The sequence below is a fragment of the Lissotriton helveticus genome, chromosome 6, assembly GCF_964261635.1.
Source record: "Lissotriton helveticus chromosome 6, aLisHel1.1, whole genome shotgun sequence".
Taxonomy (NCBI): Eukaryota; Metazoa; Chordata; class Amphibia; order Caudata; family Salamandridae; genus Lissotriton; species Lissotriton helveticus.
In genome coordinates, this window is record NC_136067.1 from 1,030,270,337 (window position 1) to 1,030,287,762 (window position 17,426).

The following is a 17,426-nucleotide window of genomic DNA, read 5'->3' on the forward strand; positions in this document are numbered from 1 at the left end:
TCAAGAAACGCAATCATCTTTTATGTCCAGTGAGCAGGATCTGAAATTGGCTGGTTGTGCTTAGGTTTCTGTGTTAAAAAATAAATCAGCCTTTTAAGTTTGATTACATATGGGAGGTGAGCAGGCATGGACCATTCCTTTTTTCTCGACAAATGGTTTAGGATTATAAGACAGGTTTAGAAAAATCATATCCGGATATGCGGGGCTAAGCCCATCTAGGCCTTAAACCTTTAACCAATTAGGACAAGTGGGTCTAGTGCAGGTAAAGCATGTTGAGCCAACAGTACAATTCCTCTATACAGGCAAACCATCTGCAGGTAGAATCAAGGAAACACACTGGCTCAGTAATGATGAAGACAGTCCTCATTTTAGTGCAACAAGGTGTATTTCCATGCATTCTCTAGTTATAACTAAGTTAGACTTCTATTATTTAACCCCTTGGCTGCTGGGGTCATTCCCCTGCCGTGCTGGGGGGCGTGCACAGCGCCCCGGTGCTCATGACGAGCTCGGCTCGTCGTGGGCAGCGGTTCTCGTGTGCTCATGGCGAGCTGAGCTCGTCATGACCACACCCGTTTGTGTAGAGCGTTCGCACAGCAGGGGAATTTCCCCAGCGTGCGAGCGTTCTAACGGTCATGACGAGCTCAGCTCGTCATGGGCACGCGAGAGCCGTGGCGAGCTGAGCTCGTCATGAGCTCGTCATGAGCGTGGGAGGGGTTAAGTCTGTAGATATAAATTAAGCCTGAAGATGTAAATTGTTTTTCATGTAGCACTTACTATCCCTGACAAGGTACTGAAGCGCTTTGCAGCGGGTAGCACGCTACTTCGGAACCCAAGGTTAGATGTACATGGGTAGAAGATCACAAATATGCGATTCCTTTTTCCATGTGTAAGTAGTTGTGGTAAGTTTGTGCTCTTGTGATGTCATGCATTTAATCTAGTGTTTTGAATAGAGATAGATTACTTGAGGTGAAGTTGTAAAAGGAAGATGAGATATGTTATTGGCAGTAGTGAACATTTGCACATTTTAGTTTGATTGACTGGATAAGAGAAGGAAAGAGTTTGAAGGATGTTGTAGTGTTTATATTAGTCAGAAAGGTTTGCGATTCATCTCATACGTTCGGTTGCTCTACACCGACATCACGGCAGCCGTGCGGGTCTCGGGTGCTGTCTCTGTGCGGTTTCCAATCGGGCGGGGGACCCGTCAGGGTTGCCCACTCTCCCCATACCTCTCCGCGTTAGCGATGGAGCTCCTCGCCTCTTGGGTGCGCATTGATGCACAGCTGCAAGGTTTTAGATGGGACCAGGGATGCACCGATAGGATTGCGCTGTATGCGGACGATGTCCTGTTCTTCCTTACTGACCTCGATAGGTCGGGCCCGTGGGTGTTAGAAATCATGCGCATCTTCGGGGAAGTCTCGGGTCTGTACCTCAACCCGCGAAAGTCCACCCTATGGGTGTTGGGTGATGGAGCGCGCGCGGGCCACTGGGCGTCGGCCCTGAAAGTGGCGGTTGGAGGCCTACTGTATCTGGGTGTCTTCTTATCGGAATCTGCGTCGATCTCCTGGGAGCGGAATGTGGTGCCGGTCTGGGATAAAGTCCAGTCGGACCTTAAAACATGGGCGCGAATGCCCCTTACTATTTTTGGCAGGTCGGCAATATTTAAGATGGTTGCGCTCCCGCGCCTCTTGTACCAGTTACAGAATCACCCGCACCCGATTGCACCCCAGTGGTTTCGGCAGGTTAATTCTGCTTTGGGACGATTCCTGTGGGCTGGGGGTGCCGCCAGGGTGGCACTGCGTACATGTTTTCTGTCCACTTACTGTGGTGGGCTTGCGACGTCGGACGTGTTGTCCTACTACCAAGCCTCCCACCTACTGGTCCTCAACGAATGGTGGTATGGAAGTAGAGGGGACCCGGCATACGCGCTGGAACACCAACTGATGAGAGGCCACACTCTGCACACTCTCTATTCGGCCGGACTGCGGCGGCGGTTACCCCGGGCCACACAGGTGGTGTTTACGATATGGCGCCAGGTGTTGCGCCGTATGGGTTGGTGGGGCAGACTGACGGCCGAGACCCCATTGTGGCATAATGGGCAGCTTCCAGCATTGGCCACGTTATCCGGGTTTGAAGGTTGGGACTCCATTGGGATCTCATCGCTAGGCCACGTCGTATCCGGCACGGCACTTAAATCTTTTCAAGAGCTTAGTGTTGAGTATCATATGCCTAATACCCAATTCTTCAAATATCTTCAGCTCCGCCATGCACTTGGGCCTAGCTTGGTGGGCCTGGAGTCGCAGCCGGAGTTTAGCCCTCTGGAGGCTAAAGTCTTTATGGGTGATCTGGGCGATAAGAAAGTGTCCCGCATATACCAAACTTTGGTAACTCACTGCTCCTCTTCCCTCCTTAAACTGCGGGAGGCCTGGGAGCGAGACATTGGCCCGATGGATGAGGATGATTGGAGGGAGGCTCTAGAGTCCCCGCGGGGTGCTGCTATTGCGGTGCGCTTGCGCCTAATACAGTTCAAATATCTACACAGGGCCTATTATACACGAGAGCGATTGTGGAAGGCGAGCATGATTGGGTCTCCGGAGTGCCTGCGTTGTGGCGCTGAAATGGGCACGCTGCTACATACTGTGTGGTCCTGTGGTGGTTTGTCCCGGTTCTGGGGGGGTGTATGGAGCTGTCTGTCAGAGGTGCTGGGATGGGACCTTCCCCGGACTCCTCGCTTGGCCCTGCTCCATGTCCTAGAGGGTGTTGGGGGAAACATATACAAGCGTCATCTGTTGCTGTTGGGCCTTGTCATTGCCAAACGAGACCTGGCGCAGGCGTGGAAGAGTGAGCGGGCCCCCCCGTTGAGTGCTTGGAAGGCGGGAATTGATTACTGCATGGGCTTGGAACGCCCGGTATTTGAAGCAAGAGGGTGTCCCCGCAAACATTTCAAGATATGGAAAAGGTGGGCGGAATATAGGGGTTTGTTACTCGATCCCCCGGTGGAACCAGATGACGGAGAAACAGATTCAGTGGACGGGCTGTGGGCCTGAGGGGACACTTGCTCTTTTACCAGATTTGACCGACTATTGGTGTCTAGAAATGAACACGTGCACGGGGTTAGGGAGGGATAAGGGGTGGGTTGGGGGCTCGTTTGGGTGTGTTGGGTGGCGGGAGGTTGGGTGGGGTTGTTTCTGATTGGGCCTGCATCTTGATTCTGTATACTTAACACTGTGGCAGGACTCTCCTGACTGTGGAGGTCCGCGGTTTTTGCTTCCCGATCTATAAAATCAATAAAATTTTGTTGTGAAAAAAAAAGAAAGGTTTGCGATGAGTCCGAGTATAGCTGAAAGATTATTTTTTTTTACTATAAACATTATTGTATACATGTATACTGCTATTCCCATTAATCTAAGTATATACATGCATACACACACATTTACATATTACACTTAGTAATATTTTGGTACTAAGCATAAACCCCTACACACACACGCATATTTAAAATATATGTACATGCATGTAATAACATTTACATTTTCACACATACAGATATATCTTGTGTATAAATCTGCATATACTTTTTTATAGATCTAAATATATTGTTATACCCTTAGAGGTACCTTCCCAATAATCATATTTACATATTCTTACATATGTGTAATATCATAAAAAGAAGCAGAAATCCATGTACAGACTCCTATCTACATACTATGACAAATATATATGTAATGCTTATTACAAACAGACTCTCAAACATCGATTGGCAATTGGTTGTGTCTTGTGGTGGTCCTGAACCAGGTTACCATGTTGGAAAACCTTCTGTACTATATTGCTACTCTTGTTTTTTGCTGCAGCCTGTAACGGAAGCCTGCCCCTGGAATTACCAGAACTCCTTTCGAGAAAAGGCCACTTCAGTACCTTTTTACTGAGATGCACCCTGCAGAGATTCATGGTGTGGTATAATGTCCACCATTTCTGTGGAGGTTAGAATTGTGACCCTAGCTGTAAGACTGGAGACAGATTGGTTAGGCCTGCAGTGAGTGATTTTGCCTTGCTCCTCCATCTGATGCTGCTTGGCATGCCATTAAGGAGTGTATCCCAGTAGAGAGTGCCTTACCGAGCCAAGAAAGGATCAACGACCCAAGTATCAGTCGACAATCCCGCAAGATATCTCAGTAGGTTAAGTGCACTTCCCTGACGTCTGCTTTGTTATTCAGGTTCACATGTTTTTTAATTCTGGCAAGACTAGCTCAGCCTTCCTCCTTTACAAGATTATTAAATAGCACCATTGAATCAGGCAGTAACGATAACTTATATTTACATTGGTTAGAAATAATAGATATGTGATGAGCTATGTAAAAAGCAAGCAACTTTTATCATTTTTCATTTTATTCATTTATTTATAGAGTTTTGTATAGCACAAACTCGACCCGAAGGTATCGGAGCGCTTTACATAGATGGCAAAGTCACAGTTACAAGAGTTAAACATTGGGTAAATATAAACATGTAGTAGGCACAATACATAGCCACAATATACATGAGAAATATAAAACGAACAGTAGCAGTTGCATGAGTTACTTGTGCAATAAATGCATAGCTACAGTATACACAGGAAGTATATGGAAACAGTACCAATAGCTCGAGTTCTTGTTCTACATTCCCCTCAGTCCTGTTCTACTAAACTCCATTCTATCCTGTTATCCTCAAAACTTGAGAGACCTGTGTTTGTGGTTAGAAGTGGGCAAGCACAAGGCTCAGCTCAACCCTTGTCTGGTGGGGACTTGCGAGCCAAAATAGACCTAATCCAAGCATCCCAGACACTGCCTTAACCTGCCCTTACTTCGTCCTATTGTAAAGCGCTCTAATATCCTTCGGGGTCTTGTTCGCGCTATATAAAACTTTATAAATAAATAAATAAATAATATAAATAAAATGACTCAAACCTCTGAGATCCCTGTGTGTAAAACTACACTTGTGTCCAATGCCCACTTTTTATAATGTATCTCAAACAGTACATTGACATTTGATGCCAGCCCTTATAAACTTGAAGACTTCCATATAGAAGGGTTCACAAATGTGCATAGGTTCTTAAGTCAACATTGGTATTACTTAGCTTGTTTTTATACTGAATGCCAGGTATGACTAAATGTTTATAGATGCATGAGTTCTTTTTCAAATGTAGACTAATGAATTGTCTCAAACATTCACTGCTTTGCAGTGACAGGTAGATTGACACAATCATGTGATTTATAAATGAGAATAGACACTGTAAATCCTGTTTACATGCACAATATTAAACAATGCAAAACTTGTACCTCAGCTATTATTCCAAATCATGACACATCAAGAGTCTGACTAGGACTGGGCAGGATCTATTTCTACAATGCCAATTCTATCTGCAAAACAATTTTGCTCGAATGTTTCCAAATTTGTTCCTATGAGCAAAAGTATGCACATTTGTAATGTTCGCTAAATTTTTACCTTCCAACTCACCCACGAAATAACAAGATGTTGCAGTCTAGAGTAAAATATTGAAGTGTAAATAACTGGTTTATGGAGCACCTCAGTAAAAAAAAAAAATGACCTAATGTCGTTGTGATAAGATGAAATTACATAATTACCGAAGCTAATCAGTGAACAACCTGCTTGTTCAGGACTTGTTTCCTCCTTTCCAAGTTCAAGGGAGGTCTGCATGGTAGCCTGCCCTGGCAGGTTGGCATAACACTAAATAAATGAGTAGTGGTTCTAAGGCCTGGGTCTGGCACTCTTTTGAAAGGAGTACTAACTACATGAGACGAGAAATAGAAAACATTCTAGCACTCGTAATGAAGAATTTTCAAATCTATTAAGGACAAAGACCAGCCATAGACTCCCGATAGCCATTCTCATCATCTGGGCTCAATTAACCTTTTAATAGCCATGAGCTGGTCCCACCAATAGCCTGGTGAACCAGCCTCCTAGGCGCACAAGTGTTGATCACTCTCCAACATAGACACAAAATAAACTCCCTGTAAATAGAAAGCTCAGTTCGTTTTATGCCCAGATCAATGCTTAGCAATTACACATTTTGAAGGAGGTATTGGGGAAATTATCTTTTCCTTGAGCACTTTCTTATTCCCTCATTACAGAACCCCATCCTCTAAATTACGAGCAGGCAAGGGTCTAACGTAGCCTCTCAAACCTTCAAAGGTCAGCATAAGCCAATGAATATCTGCGAGACGTGAAAGACTCGGGACCAGCATCACATTCTGGGGCGGGGGTGTATTTTGCTTTAACCCACTGCGAGCAGCCACTCCTCTGTGAATATACGGTGATTCCTTCCACAATACCCCACTCCTCTGTGAATCTACGGGGATTCCTTCCACAATACCCCACTCACTGCACCTGCCGCTGCCTCTCTTTCCTGCCCCACTCTCTGATACCTTAAGGTCCGCAGGCGGTGGGGCCGTTGTTGCAGAGGCGCTGAAAACACGCCACAGAAGCAGTAGCATAGGGAGAAACAGTGTAGCTTCCATCTTCAGCCAGCAAGCAACAAACAAATGCAGAAGCCCAGGGCGTACGTTTAGTAACGAGCAGCCCCCGCTGCCAACTGTTACAGGACCCTTGCTGGCTGTGGTGTAAGTATTCCCAAAGCCAAACAGTGAATAAGAGTAGGCGTGCATAAACACTGCGTTTAGTATGCATGTTGGCGGCCATATTGGAATAGACTGATGAAAACGCGTCTTATCCTGAACATTAGGACAAGAGTCATTGTCAAGTGAATTTCGCTAGAACAATGACGGTTTTCTAAATTATATTTTCGACTTATCGCGAAGTTTATTTGATGCGTTAAAATATTTCCCAATCTTACATTGGTTACTAATAACCTATATATAAGGGAATAGCTGTACCAACGTGTGTGATTCTATTATTTTCTTTACATTTCCACAATTACCAACAAAGTTTTTTCGGTTAGATATGACGTTTTACAAAGCAATACTGTCAGCAGCTGAGGCAGCTTTTCACTGTGATATTTCTAACGCTACTGTAAACTCTCTCGTCCCAAAACAGCCGGTCTGGGAGATGGTGAATTTAACATGCCAGACTCTGACTCACTTCCCATCTGAGGCTCGGCACACTGCCAATATTATGTCCTGGATGTTGCAAGCAGATCCATAAAGACTGTTGCAAATAAAAACTTCTGATAAAACTTGCTCCATTTTGCAACATCCAACTTTCCCAGGACCAAGGCTCGCTAAAATTAAGGGAAATGATCAACTAAAGGTTTTTTTAACCCTGCTCATTAAGGTGGGCTTCATAAAGTCACCATTCGTTCTTTAGCAGCCTAATTATTATGGACACTGTACACTTTTTACTAAAAGCCGTGACATTGTTTGTCTTCAAATAATGAGACGTTAATCTTTGAAAACGTACGATACTGCGTTTTTTAAATTATTTTTAATTTAAATTAAATAGTGTGTCCTCATGTAACGTAACTGGTGTGTAAAGCGCTCTGATAACTGATTCAGTTCGGTTCAAGTTCGCGCTATATAAAACTCTAAAAAATAAAAATAAAAAAAAATTGCAATTTAGTTTGTGCAGTGTGTCTTGCCCCTCTGTTGCTTGACATTGGACGTTAGATTGCCACCTTTCTTAAAACAAGGATTGAAAATGCAATCGGTCTCCTATCTGTTTGAGTTAGAGCTATTGGCATTGTTAATGGCAATGCCTTTTACCTATATGTTATGGAATGTATGTATGTGGTGTGTATGGAATTATGTGTGTTGGATTGGAAATAGTTAATTGTGAATTGTGTGGCATGGAATTGTGTGGTGTGGCATGGATTGGATTTGTGTAGTGGAATTGTCGGGTGTGGATTAGATATATGTGGTGTGTTGTGTAATTGTGTTGTTGAGTTGTATTATGTGGTTTGGTGTGGAATTATGTTGGTTGGATTGGAATTGTTAGTTGTGGCATTGTACGGCATGGAATTTTTTTGTACAATGTTGAATTATGTGTTGTAGATTGGATATATATGGTGTGTAGTAGAATTTTATGACAAGACCGGAGGCTCCTATTATGCTTTCTAATCTTGCTTTATTAGAATAGCAGCCAAGATAAGCAATAAGAACTACAGTTCCCAGAGGGCCAGGAGAACTGGGCCATGGGAATGTGAAAAAACGCGAGAGTACAGTAGCCAATGATGTAGGACCTAACAGATAAAGACACTAACTGACTGCGCAGCTTCCTCTTTTCTTGCTGCTCGCAGTCAGATAAGTGCCTTTATCATTGCTCTCAGCTGTTTCTTGAAGTATTGTTGACATATATTTGATATTCTTTCTGTGCCCGTTTTGCTTGATATTATTTGCCTTTTGCGCGTCTTCGCGCTACTGTTTTCACGCTTCCAGCGTGTTTCCTGGCGTTACACAAGCGCTCCCCCCCCTCCCCTCGGAGCTCCCTTGGTCGCTCCCTTGCTCGCGCGCCTTCGCGCTGCTTCCCCTTCCTTCGCGCGTCTTCACGCGCCCTTTCCTGACCGCCTCTCACCCTTTTCTGAGGCTTCCACCGTCCTCGACTCCCCAGTGCTTCCTGGTACAACTCCTTCGTCGGCTCTGGGTCCCGGCTGACGCTCGCTGCTCGGCCCGCCTCCGGTCACGCCCCTGCTGGCTGTATTAACCCTCGCCTGCCTCTCTCTGTATCTCCCCATTGCCCTGCTCGTTTTTGCTCGTTTTTGCGCCCTTCTGGACATGGAGCATGATAGTTCCTCAGAGGAAGTCCCTGTTGAGGACTCCCTTCATTTTAAAAAAACATTTGAACACATTTATTAATAACTCTGTTGAGTCTGCAGTCGAAGTATCCATGAAGCGCATGTCCAAAAATATGGAAAATTCTATGTTAAGTGTCATGTCCAAATTACTGGCCCATTCTGCGGGGGAAAGCAGAAAGAAAAAGGTGGACCACTCTGCTAAGGCTCGTGCCTCAAAAACTGCGTCATTGGTTGGCGAGTCTTCCTCGCTTTTGACTGAGGACTTTGTGCCTCCCAGGCCTCCTACCAAGGAGGGGTTTGTTGGTTCAGAGGGCAAGCGGAAACAAAAAGATAAACACGCAGAGTCTCCTAAGAGAAAACGGGTCATTTCCACCATAATGGACACTGACGATGATGATGACGATGGCGATATGGATGACGCTGATAAATTGTTTGATTTATTTGACGCAGTTGATCCTTCTTCTCCTCCTTCCAAATCTGCTAAATTAGATTCTTTTTCTTTCGAACCAGTCTTTGACTCTGAGGGTTTTCCCATGTTTGATCCCTCCACTATCCGTCATCCAAATTCTACTGAATGGTTCCCTTCCCATCATGTTGGAGAATATATTACGGCCAGATTACGTCTTCCTCTGGAGACCTCAGTGAGATCCAGGCTCAAATCGGAGTGTCCCAAGCCAGCTCTTCCCGACAAAATCACCCTAGTCCCTTCCATAGATCAACCTCTTCTCACTTTCTTTTCTAAATTTGGCAGGGACCCTCGCAGAGGGGTCGACAAAGCTTGGTCCACTTGTCAAGACAAGTTGCTGGATGTCGTGGGACCTCTCGCCCGCATCTTTGATTTGGCGGAGGCCGCACGTTTGGAAGGCTCGGAACTCTCGGCTGAAGAGATATCCATGTGGGCTCAACGCGCCTTTTGTCTCCTAGGCAATGCAAATTCCGCCATTACCCATGAGCGCCGCAAAGGTCTCCTTATCAAGCTGGATCCTACGCTCTCCAACCTCCCCCCTATGGATCCTGGTCCCAAAGCTAATGGTCTCCTGTTCGGAGACAACTTGGTCCGTGACCTCAGCAGATTTGTCTCCACCTTCGCTTCTTTGGATAAAGCCCAACAAACTGTCAAAAAGGTTTTCGCCCCTCGGGTTTTTGGACGGGCCGGCAGAGGCAGGGGCCGCTCTTCTGGCCGTCCCTACAATCAAGGCTCCAGAGGTTCGTCCCACGCCAATCAAGACTACAAGCCACAATTCTATCCCCAACGTGGCCGTGGCTTCAGAGGCAGAGGTCAAGGAAACTATCGTCACAACAACCCCAGACAACAAGGTAAGCCTTTCTTCTTCCCCTCCTGTGGGGGGTCGCTTAAAACTGTTTCTTCCAAAATGGTGTGCTCTCAGTTCGTATCCCTGGGTCTTAAACACCGTACAAGGCTACCTGATCGAATTTCTCTCCCCCCCGTTCCAACTTCCTTTCCCCCCCCCCCTCGTTTTTTCCACTCTCATGGCCTCTCTGATTTCAACCGAAATCGAGGTTCTTCTTCAAAAACAGGCAGTTCAAATTTTTCCATTCGACTCCTCCGGCTTTCTAAGCTCCATTTTTCTTGTTCAAAAGAAAAACAAGAAACTCCGCGCTGTCATCAACCTGAAGTGGTTCAACCAATTTGTGGTTTATCGTCATTTCAAAATGGAAACGATTTTACACCTACGAGACACCCTTTGCCCACACGATTGGATGGTCCGCCTGGACCTTCAGGACGCTTACCTCACGGTTCCTATTCATCAATCCCAATGGAAATTTCTCCAATTCCAATGGGCAGGTGTCAATTACTGCTTCACTTCTCTTCCCTTTGGCTTATCTTCCGCGCCATGGTGCTTCACAAAACTCCTGAAACCCGTGGTCGCTTATCTGAGATCCCTTGGCATCAGATTGATAATTTACTTGGACGACATCCTCCTCATGAACTCCGACAGGAATCTTCTTCTTTCCGATTTGCTCTTGACACAATCTCTCCTTTCCGACCTGGGTTTCCTCATCAACACGGACAAGTCCTCTCTCATTCCATCTCAGACCATGGAATTCTTGGGTTTCCTGGTGGACTCTGCAGCGGCGTCTCTTCGCCTCCCCCTTTCCAAAGTTTCCAAAATCAAAGCGGAAATTGTTTCCGTTCTTCAGTCCTCTCTCTTATCTCTCCGGTCCTTGGCGAGGATCGTCGGTCTCCTATCCTCCTCCTTTCAAGCCATTTTCCCCGGTCCTCTCCATTATCGCGCTCTTCAGCGTCTGAAGATAAAACACCTCAGACAAGGTCTTGCTTATTCGGATCTCGTTTCCCTAGATCCCGAATCCCGCACCGAGCTCCAATGGTGGATAGACCATTTAGATGCGTGGAACGGCCGGACTATCTTCTCCATGGCCCCAGATCTTGTCTTAGAATCCGATGCAAGCCTATCGGGTTGGGGCGCCCGATGTGGACCAATCTCGACTGGAGGTTCATGGTCCGCCGAGGAGTCCAAGCTGCACATCAACTGTTTAGAGATGCTTGCAGGTTCCTTTGCGATCAAAAGCCTTTCAAAGAACAGGATTTGCTGTTCTATCCTCCTACGCATGGACAATGTTTCTGCGGTCTGCTATATCAACCATTTAGGCGGAACCAGGTCCAAGCCTCTGGCGGACTTAGCGAAAAGCCTGTGGGAATACTGCCTCGCCCATCACCTTTCCTTGTCAGCGGAGTACCTTCCAGGGGATCTCAATTCTGTGGCCGATTGGCACTCGAGGTTCCTTCGAGATTCCAGCGACTGGAAGCTCTGTCCATCCGTTTTCCTCTCCCTCTCCCATCTTTGGGGCCCTTTCTCTATCGACCTTTTCGCGTCCCGTCTCACCTCCCAATTGCCCCAGTTCTACAGTTGGCGTCCGGACCCTATGGCCTTGGCGACGGACGCTTTCCTCCAGGATTGGTCTCGTCATCTGCATTACGCCTTTCCCCCCTTTCTGATGATCAACAGGGTTCTTTCTCAAATTCGTCGCCAGTCTTCGTCCCTGGTTCTTGTAGCTCCTTTCTGGCAGGCACAGGTTTGGTTTCCGTCCCTTCTAGAAATGGCAGTGGACTTCCCAGTCCTTCTTCCCTCCTTCCAGGATCTCCTACTCAATCCTCAAGGCGAACGACACAGTCTCATTCTAGACAACACTCTGACCTTGTCGGCCTGGAAAGTTTCCGGCCTTCCCCTTCTAACGTCCTCATTTCACAAGAGGCTTCGCTCTTTATCTGCCAGGCTTGGGCCCCTGGCACCTCAAAGGCGTACAAATCCGCCTGGTCTCTTTGGGCCAGCTGGTGTTTGGAAAGGGACCTCAATCCCATTTCAGCCCCTCTGAATTTTGTCATTAATTTCCTCGCTTCTGAGGCAAGCGCAGGTAAGGCTTATCGCACTGTAAATCTCTATCGTTCAGCTATTTCCCTTAACCACTCCCAAGTTGATGGTAAACCAGTCGGTGCTCACCCTCTCATTTGTCGTTTATTGAAAGGAGTTCGATGTGCAAAACCACCGTTGGCTAAGTATACTTCTTTATGGGATGTTACAGTTGTTCTTAAATTGTTTACGAATTGGCCTGACAATTCTGTTCTTTCACTAAAAATGTTATCTGCCAAACTTACCATGTTACTGTGTTTGATTTCCATTAAGAGAGTTTCTGATGTTAAAGCTCTAGATGTTTCTACTCGCTTTTTTCCCCTACAGGTGTACTGTTTCACATACGCAGACGCACTAAAACTAATTTGGATTCAGTGTTTTACCCTTACTTCCCTGCTCAGCCCAAACTGTGTGTTGGACAATGCTTAAAAGTGTATGAGCAAAGGACCGCTGATCTCAGAACGCCCTCTCATTCTCAACTTCTCATTTCCTTTCGCAAACCCCATCTCCCTGTCTCCTCCCCTTCCCTCGCCCGTTGGGTTCGTTGGGTCATGTCTCTTGCCGGAATTGATGTCTCCATTTTTGGAGCTCATTCGGCCAGGGGAGCCATGGCTTCTATAGCCTTTTGGTCTGGCTCCCGGTTGGAGGACATTCTCAGATCGGCAGATTGGTCCAATGACAGTATCTTTCGCATGTTCTATTGTAAACCTATTCATACTGTGGCTTCTGATGTTGTTAATATGCTTTGAACAAGCATAATAGGAGCCTCCGGTCTTGTCATAAAATGTAGATTTTCCTAGTATTCATGACGGAAAGTCTTAATTTTATTAAAGACACGGAGGCGAGTATTATCCCGCCGCAACATTACTGACATTTGTTTCTCCCTCCCTACAGCAAATCTAGCCTTGCCACCGGCTTCGTCCTAGGAGTTCTACTCTTCGTCTGCTGAGGTCATCGCCTCCACGCCTTCCACTTCCAGTGCTTCCGGATCCTTCTCCTGGTGTTCTGTTCGATCTTCTCCCTTGGATTCCTCTGATGCAAGACTTATGCTCCTGGACTTTGGCTCTGTCCTTGATTTTGTTAATTTATCCTTTGTTCACTGACCCTTTATGACTTGCTCACAGCGAAAAGAGGAAGCTGCGCAGTCAGTTAGTGTCTTTATCTGTTAGGTCCTACATCATTGGCTACTGTACTCTCGCGTTTTTTCACATTCCCATGGCCCAGTTCTCCTGGCCCTCTGGGAACTGTAGTTCTTATTGCTTATCTTGGCTGCTATTCTAATAAAGCAAGATTAGAAAGCATAATACTCGCCTCCGTGTCTTTAATAAAATTAAGACTTTCCGTCATGAATACTAGGAAAATCTACATTGTGTTGTGGGATGGAATCATGTTATTTTTTTCATTATATGGTGTGGAATGTTTTTATGTGGAGTTGAGTAGTGTGGCATGGAACAGTGTGGTATAGAGTGAAATTATGTTCAGTGGAATTATGTGGCATGGTGTGGAGTGTTTTTATATGGATTGTTATGTGGTATAGAGTAGATTTATGTGGGGTGTATTTATGTGGTATTGAGTAGTGTTTAAATAGGTGGAGTTGAATTATTTGTTGTTAAATGGTATTGTGTGGATTGGAATTATATTGCGTGGTGTGGTTGTCTGGATTGGCGAGGTATTCTTTTGTGTTGCCAGGAGTGGCATTGCGTAGAGTGGTGTTGCGTTCAGTGGAGTGTCGTAAAGAACTTCAGAACCATGAGCATGTGCAAGTTTTCGAGGTCAGCAAAATATACGATAACTCCTTCCTATCGATCGGACTGGTCCAACCTACAGCAAATATTCCTCTGGCAAACATGGGAACTGCAACCTTTGCTTTTGTTTTGTTGATAAAGCATCTTACATCTGGAAGTATGAACCCAATCATCCAAAAATCTTCTCTGAACACTTCATCGCTTAGGTGGGTTAAAAATGTCACAGTAACCGCTACCAAAAGGTCTTTTTTCTTGGTTATCTTAATGTTATGTCGCCTGGAGTAGTTTGGTAAAGCATTTCCACCAAGTTTGTATCGCTTTATTAGTAGCAGCTTTTTTCTCCCTTCAACTGTGCCACCTCAGGACCAAAACAGTAAACAAAATTTCAGGTCAGACAACCCATTCCAATTACCAGCTGAGTAGTCTACAATCTTAAGAAATGCCATAAAGGGAGATGCTCAAAGCTGCCAGTTTACAGAAAAACACAAACAGCTCCTCATCCACCAGACTGCTAAGCCCTGTGGCACCACAGCTCGCTTCCCTGCGCTAGCCAGGGAGTGAGGGGAGCACTGGAGGAGACAGGACCAAGGGGTGCTCCTGGGCATAATCACGTGTACCCCTTATGGGGCTGGACTCTGTTTAAAATCAGCAGCCTTCCAACCCACACATGACATAGTATTCCTTGCTGCCCAGATTTGCAAGAGCATCAGTGCCCCATATAGGGGTTGTAAGGCCTGTATCAATGGTGCAATACAACACCAAGTATGTCTAGATACAACCCCAGAATTGAATTGTGCATTTGTATATCTGTCTTGTTTGACAGCGTGAGGTAACTTCCTACTTCAAGTCTAAGGCCCTGGGATGCTTGAAGAAATCCAAGTTGATGTGTTACAAAAGGCTTTTACTGGGTCCCATTTCAGCATGTGGATTTTCGACATTGATCTCTAGGTGTGCAGAAGGAAAGATAAAGGACATTTCTGCTGTTAAATCAATTACACTGATTTTTATACACAAATAAAGGCAATGACATCTAGATTTTTTGAGTAAAATTCCATTTATGTCCAGGATTAATGCTGCATCTGAATTTAGTAGAAAGCATCCGTTACTGGTCATTTGACATTTCTTCTGGTGACTTCCTCAACCAAAAGTTAAAATCTTGAAAGATGCGCCAGAAATTCAAGAAAGCTTTCTAGATAAAAATGAATCAGCATACAGACGCAGCTGTCTATTGACCCCATTTGATAAGGAAGGTTTTCCCTCCGCTCGAGTCTTTACCAGAGAGCACTTAGCATGCTAGTGCCTGAAGGCTCATTCGTACAGTTGAAACTGCAAGTTTCAGCATGCTTAGTGCTGCAGTTAGAAAAGGCAGGACTGGATGAAAAGCGCCCTTGTGACATGCACAACCAGTTTATACTGAAAACTTCCCTGGAGCTGCCTCTGTCTGACTACAAGCAGCTTCAGCACCATCTACCACACAATGACATTGGGACAATCCCAGCAGTGAGCTGCCATTTGACGCTCTCTGTCCCAGCCCTACTCGCCTTTCAGAGGCCTCTTCCCCTCAATAAATAATAATTGTTAGTTTATATAAACATTCACTATGCCCTTCTTCCGTTTCTAAGCGCTGTTTGTTATGGGTGCATTCTTTAAGCTGCTGGGAAGCCCATGGTGAGATGAGCGGGCCGCAGGTCCCCTTGAGTCGCAAAGTACATATTAACCTATTCCTGCGAAGCTCCATTAGTGGCATTAATGGGAGCAGTAGCCTACAAACCGTAAAGTGTTTTTGATAGCGCTTAATGAATAGTGATTAGAGTGTTTGCTTCAAAGAAGCCTCCTTGCGAGCCTGAGCTGGTAGTCCCTGATGCCCATCGCTGGCACATTAACAGGCGCTGAAGCCTCGATCGTGCTCTCCATTAAGGTGAAGGGCCCAAGTAACGCGCTGTTAACGGTCAGTAATCAGGCCATGTGGTCAAGAGCACAGTCTGCTTCTGAGGCCTTTTTAAATCACTACATTTAGGTGCAGACGTCAGTGCACATACATAGCACAGATTGGATAAGACATCTGCCATTGGTAGTTGTTGTATTCCTTCCTCTTGTCCTTCTAGAATTGTTATGACTCTTTTCTAGTTCTACATTCTATATGTGGGAGTTAGGCAGTGCAAGTCTGTATCATGAAGATTGTGGATGTACAAGCTGTTATCCTTCAATAAATCTCCTATTTATTACTACTACTGCTTCCTGAATTACATCATAATTTTGGCGACGTTTTGGGATACTCTGCGAACACCATACTTTGAGAACACCATTTATTTTATTTTTATTTTACTTAAAAAAAAAAAGCGGATACTTGGAGAAAGGATTGAAAGGATTGAAAACAGCGTTCATGCATACCTAAAGGTATTTATTCTTATTGAGTGTATATTGATTGCACCTGCGCCTGATTTTTTATTTATGGTTGTGCTTTGATTGCACCACTGGCTGAGTGTTCGTGATTTTTTTTTTTAAACTTTGAATGTTATTCATGCTCAAACTGTCCTCATCTTTATCAACATCGTCTTTCTACTAAATAGTATGGAAACTCCAACATTCCCTGTTAACATCGTGTTATAATTATTTTTGGAAATTGCCTTCACCTTATTTCCAGTACTCGAGCGGTGTACATTTGAATTGCTGGCATCGCGTGTGCATTCGAATTACTGGCATCGCGTGAGCACTCACGCTCTGGATCTTCATTCTGCTCTCCATCTTCGATCGGCGAGTTCTTCTCCGAACTTTGACTTTTCAGCACGCATCATGCAGCGTAGCGCGCATCACGCAGCGCGCATCACGTAGCGTCCTGCGTCATCGCGTGGTTCGCCATTTTGAATCACCTTGACGATGCTTCACAACGCCGATCCGCACGGCAGCAGCGGCTTTATGAACCTCGATATTTAACATTTCGCATCGTGACCTCTACGCTAGCAAACACATCGCGATTTCTACGCCAGCAAATTTAAAAAGCATTTTTTTTTTGTGGCTTGGATTGTGCTAAATTTCTACATCAACAAGCTCACTCCACATGATTTCTACACCAGCATTTACAAGTACTTCTTTGGATTGTGTTTTAACTAAGATCAACATCGGTGACTACCTCTTTTATTTTAGTTTATTTATTTTATTACTCATATGTGTATAATGTGTCTATTTTAGGTGTCTTCTTTTACTTTTACACATACAATATTTCAACAGTACTTCCTACTATGTCTAACAACATTGTTTCTCCTGCACATTTCCTACCTATAGCTGGTGATCCCAAAATGGAATGGGATCTATGGTTTCTTACATTTCTAGCGTATGTTGATGTTGTAGAAGAGGATGGTTGTTCCCCTAAGAGGAAATTAGCGCTATTGAAAAACTGTCTAGGTGGTGCTGGTCTTAAAGAATTAGAAAATGTTCCTCCTATTGAAGGTGCGGGTGATCTAAATGTATGTGATGTTGTTGTTAAACAATTGGGTACTAGATTTGGAAGGAAGATAAATACTGTCATGGAACGTTTTAAATTTTATTCCCGTG

General features: G+C 45.1%; 1 protein-coding gene across 2 annotated transcripts in view; it reads right to left on the reverse strand.

The window, feature by feature from the left end:
- The window catches only part of GINM1 (glycosylated integral membrane protein 1), a 320,213-nt gene extending 313,571 nt beyond the window's left edge, over positions 1-6,642 (reverse strand). Inside the window, exon 1 of one of the 2 annotated variants that reach the window (XM_078648657.1) lies at positions 6,417-6,640. In XM_078648657.1, the coding sequence (XP_078504783.1) occupies positions 6,417-6,509 (93 nt within the window). In that variant the 5' untranslated portion in view covers positions 6,510-6,640. Of the gene's footprint in view, positions 1-6,416 lie in introns of both variants that reach the window. The other variant, XM_078648658.1, reaches the window with a different exon arrangement.
- Between the last annotated feature and the right edge of the window lie 10,784 nt (positions 6,643-17,426).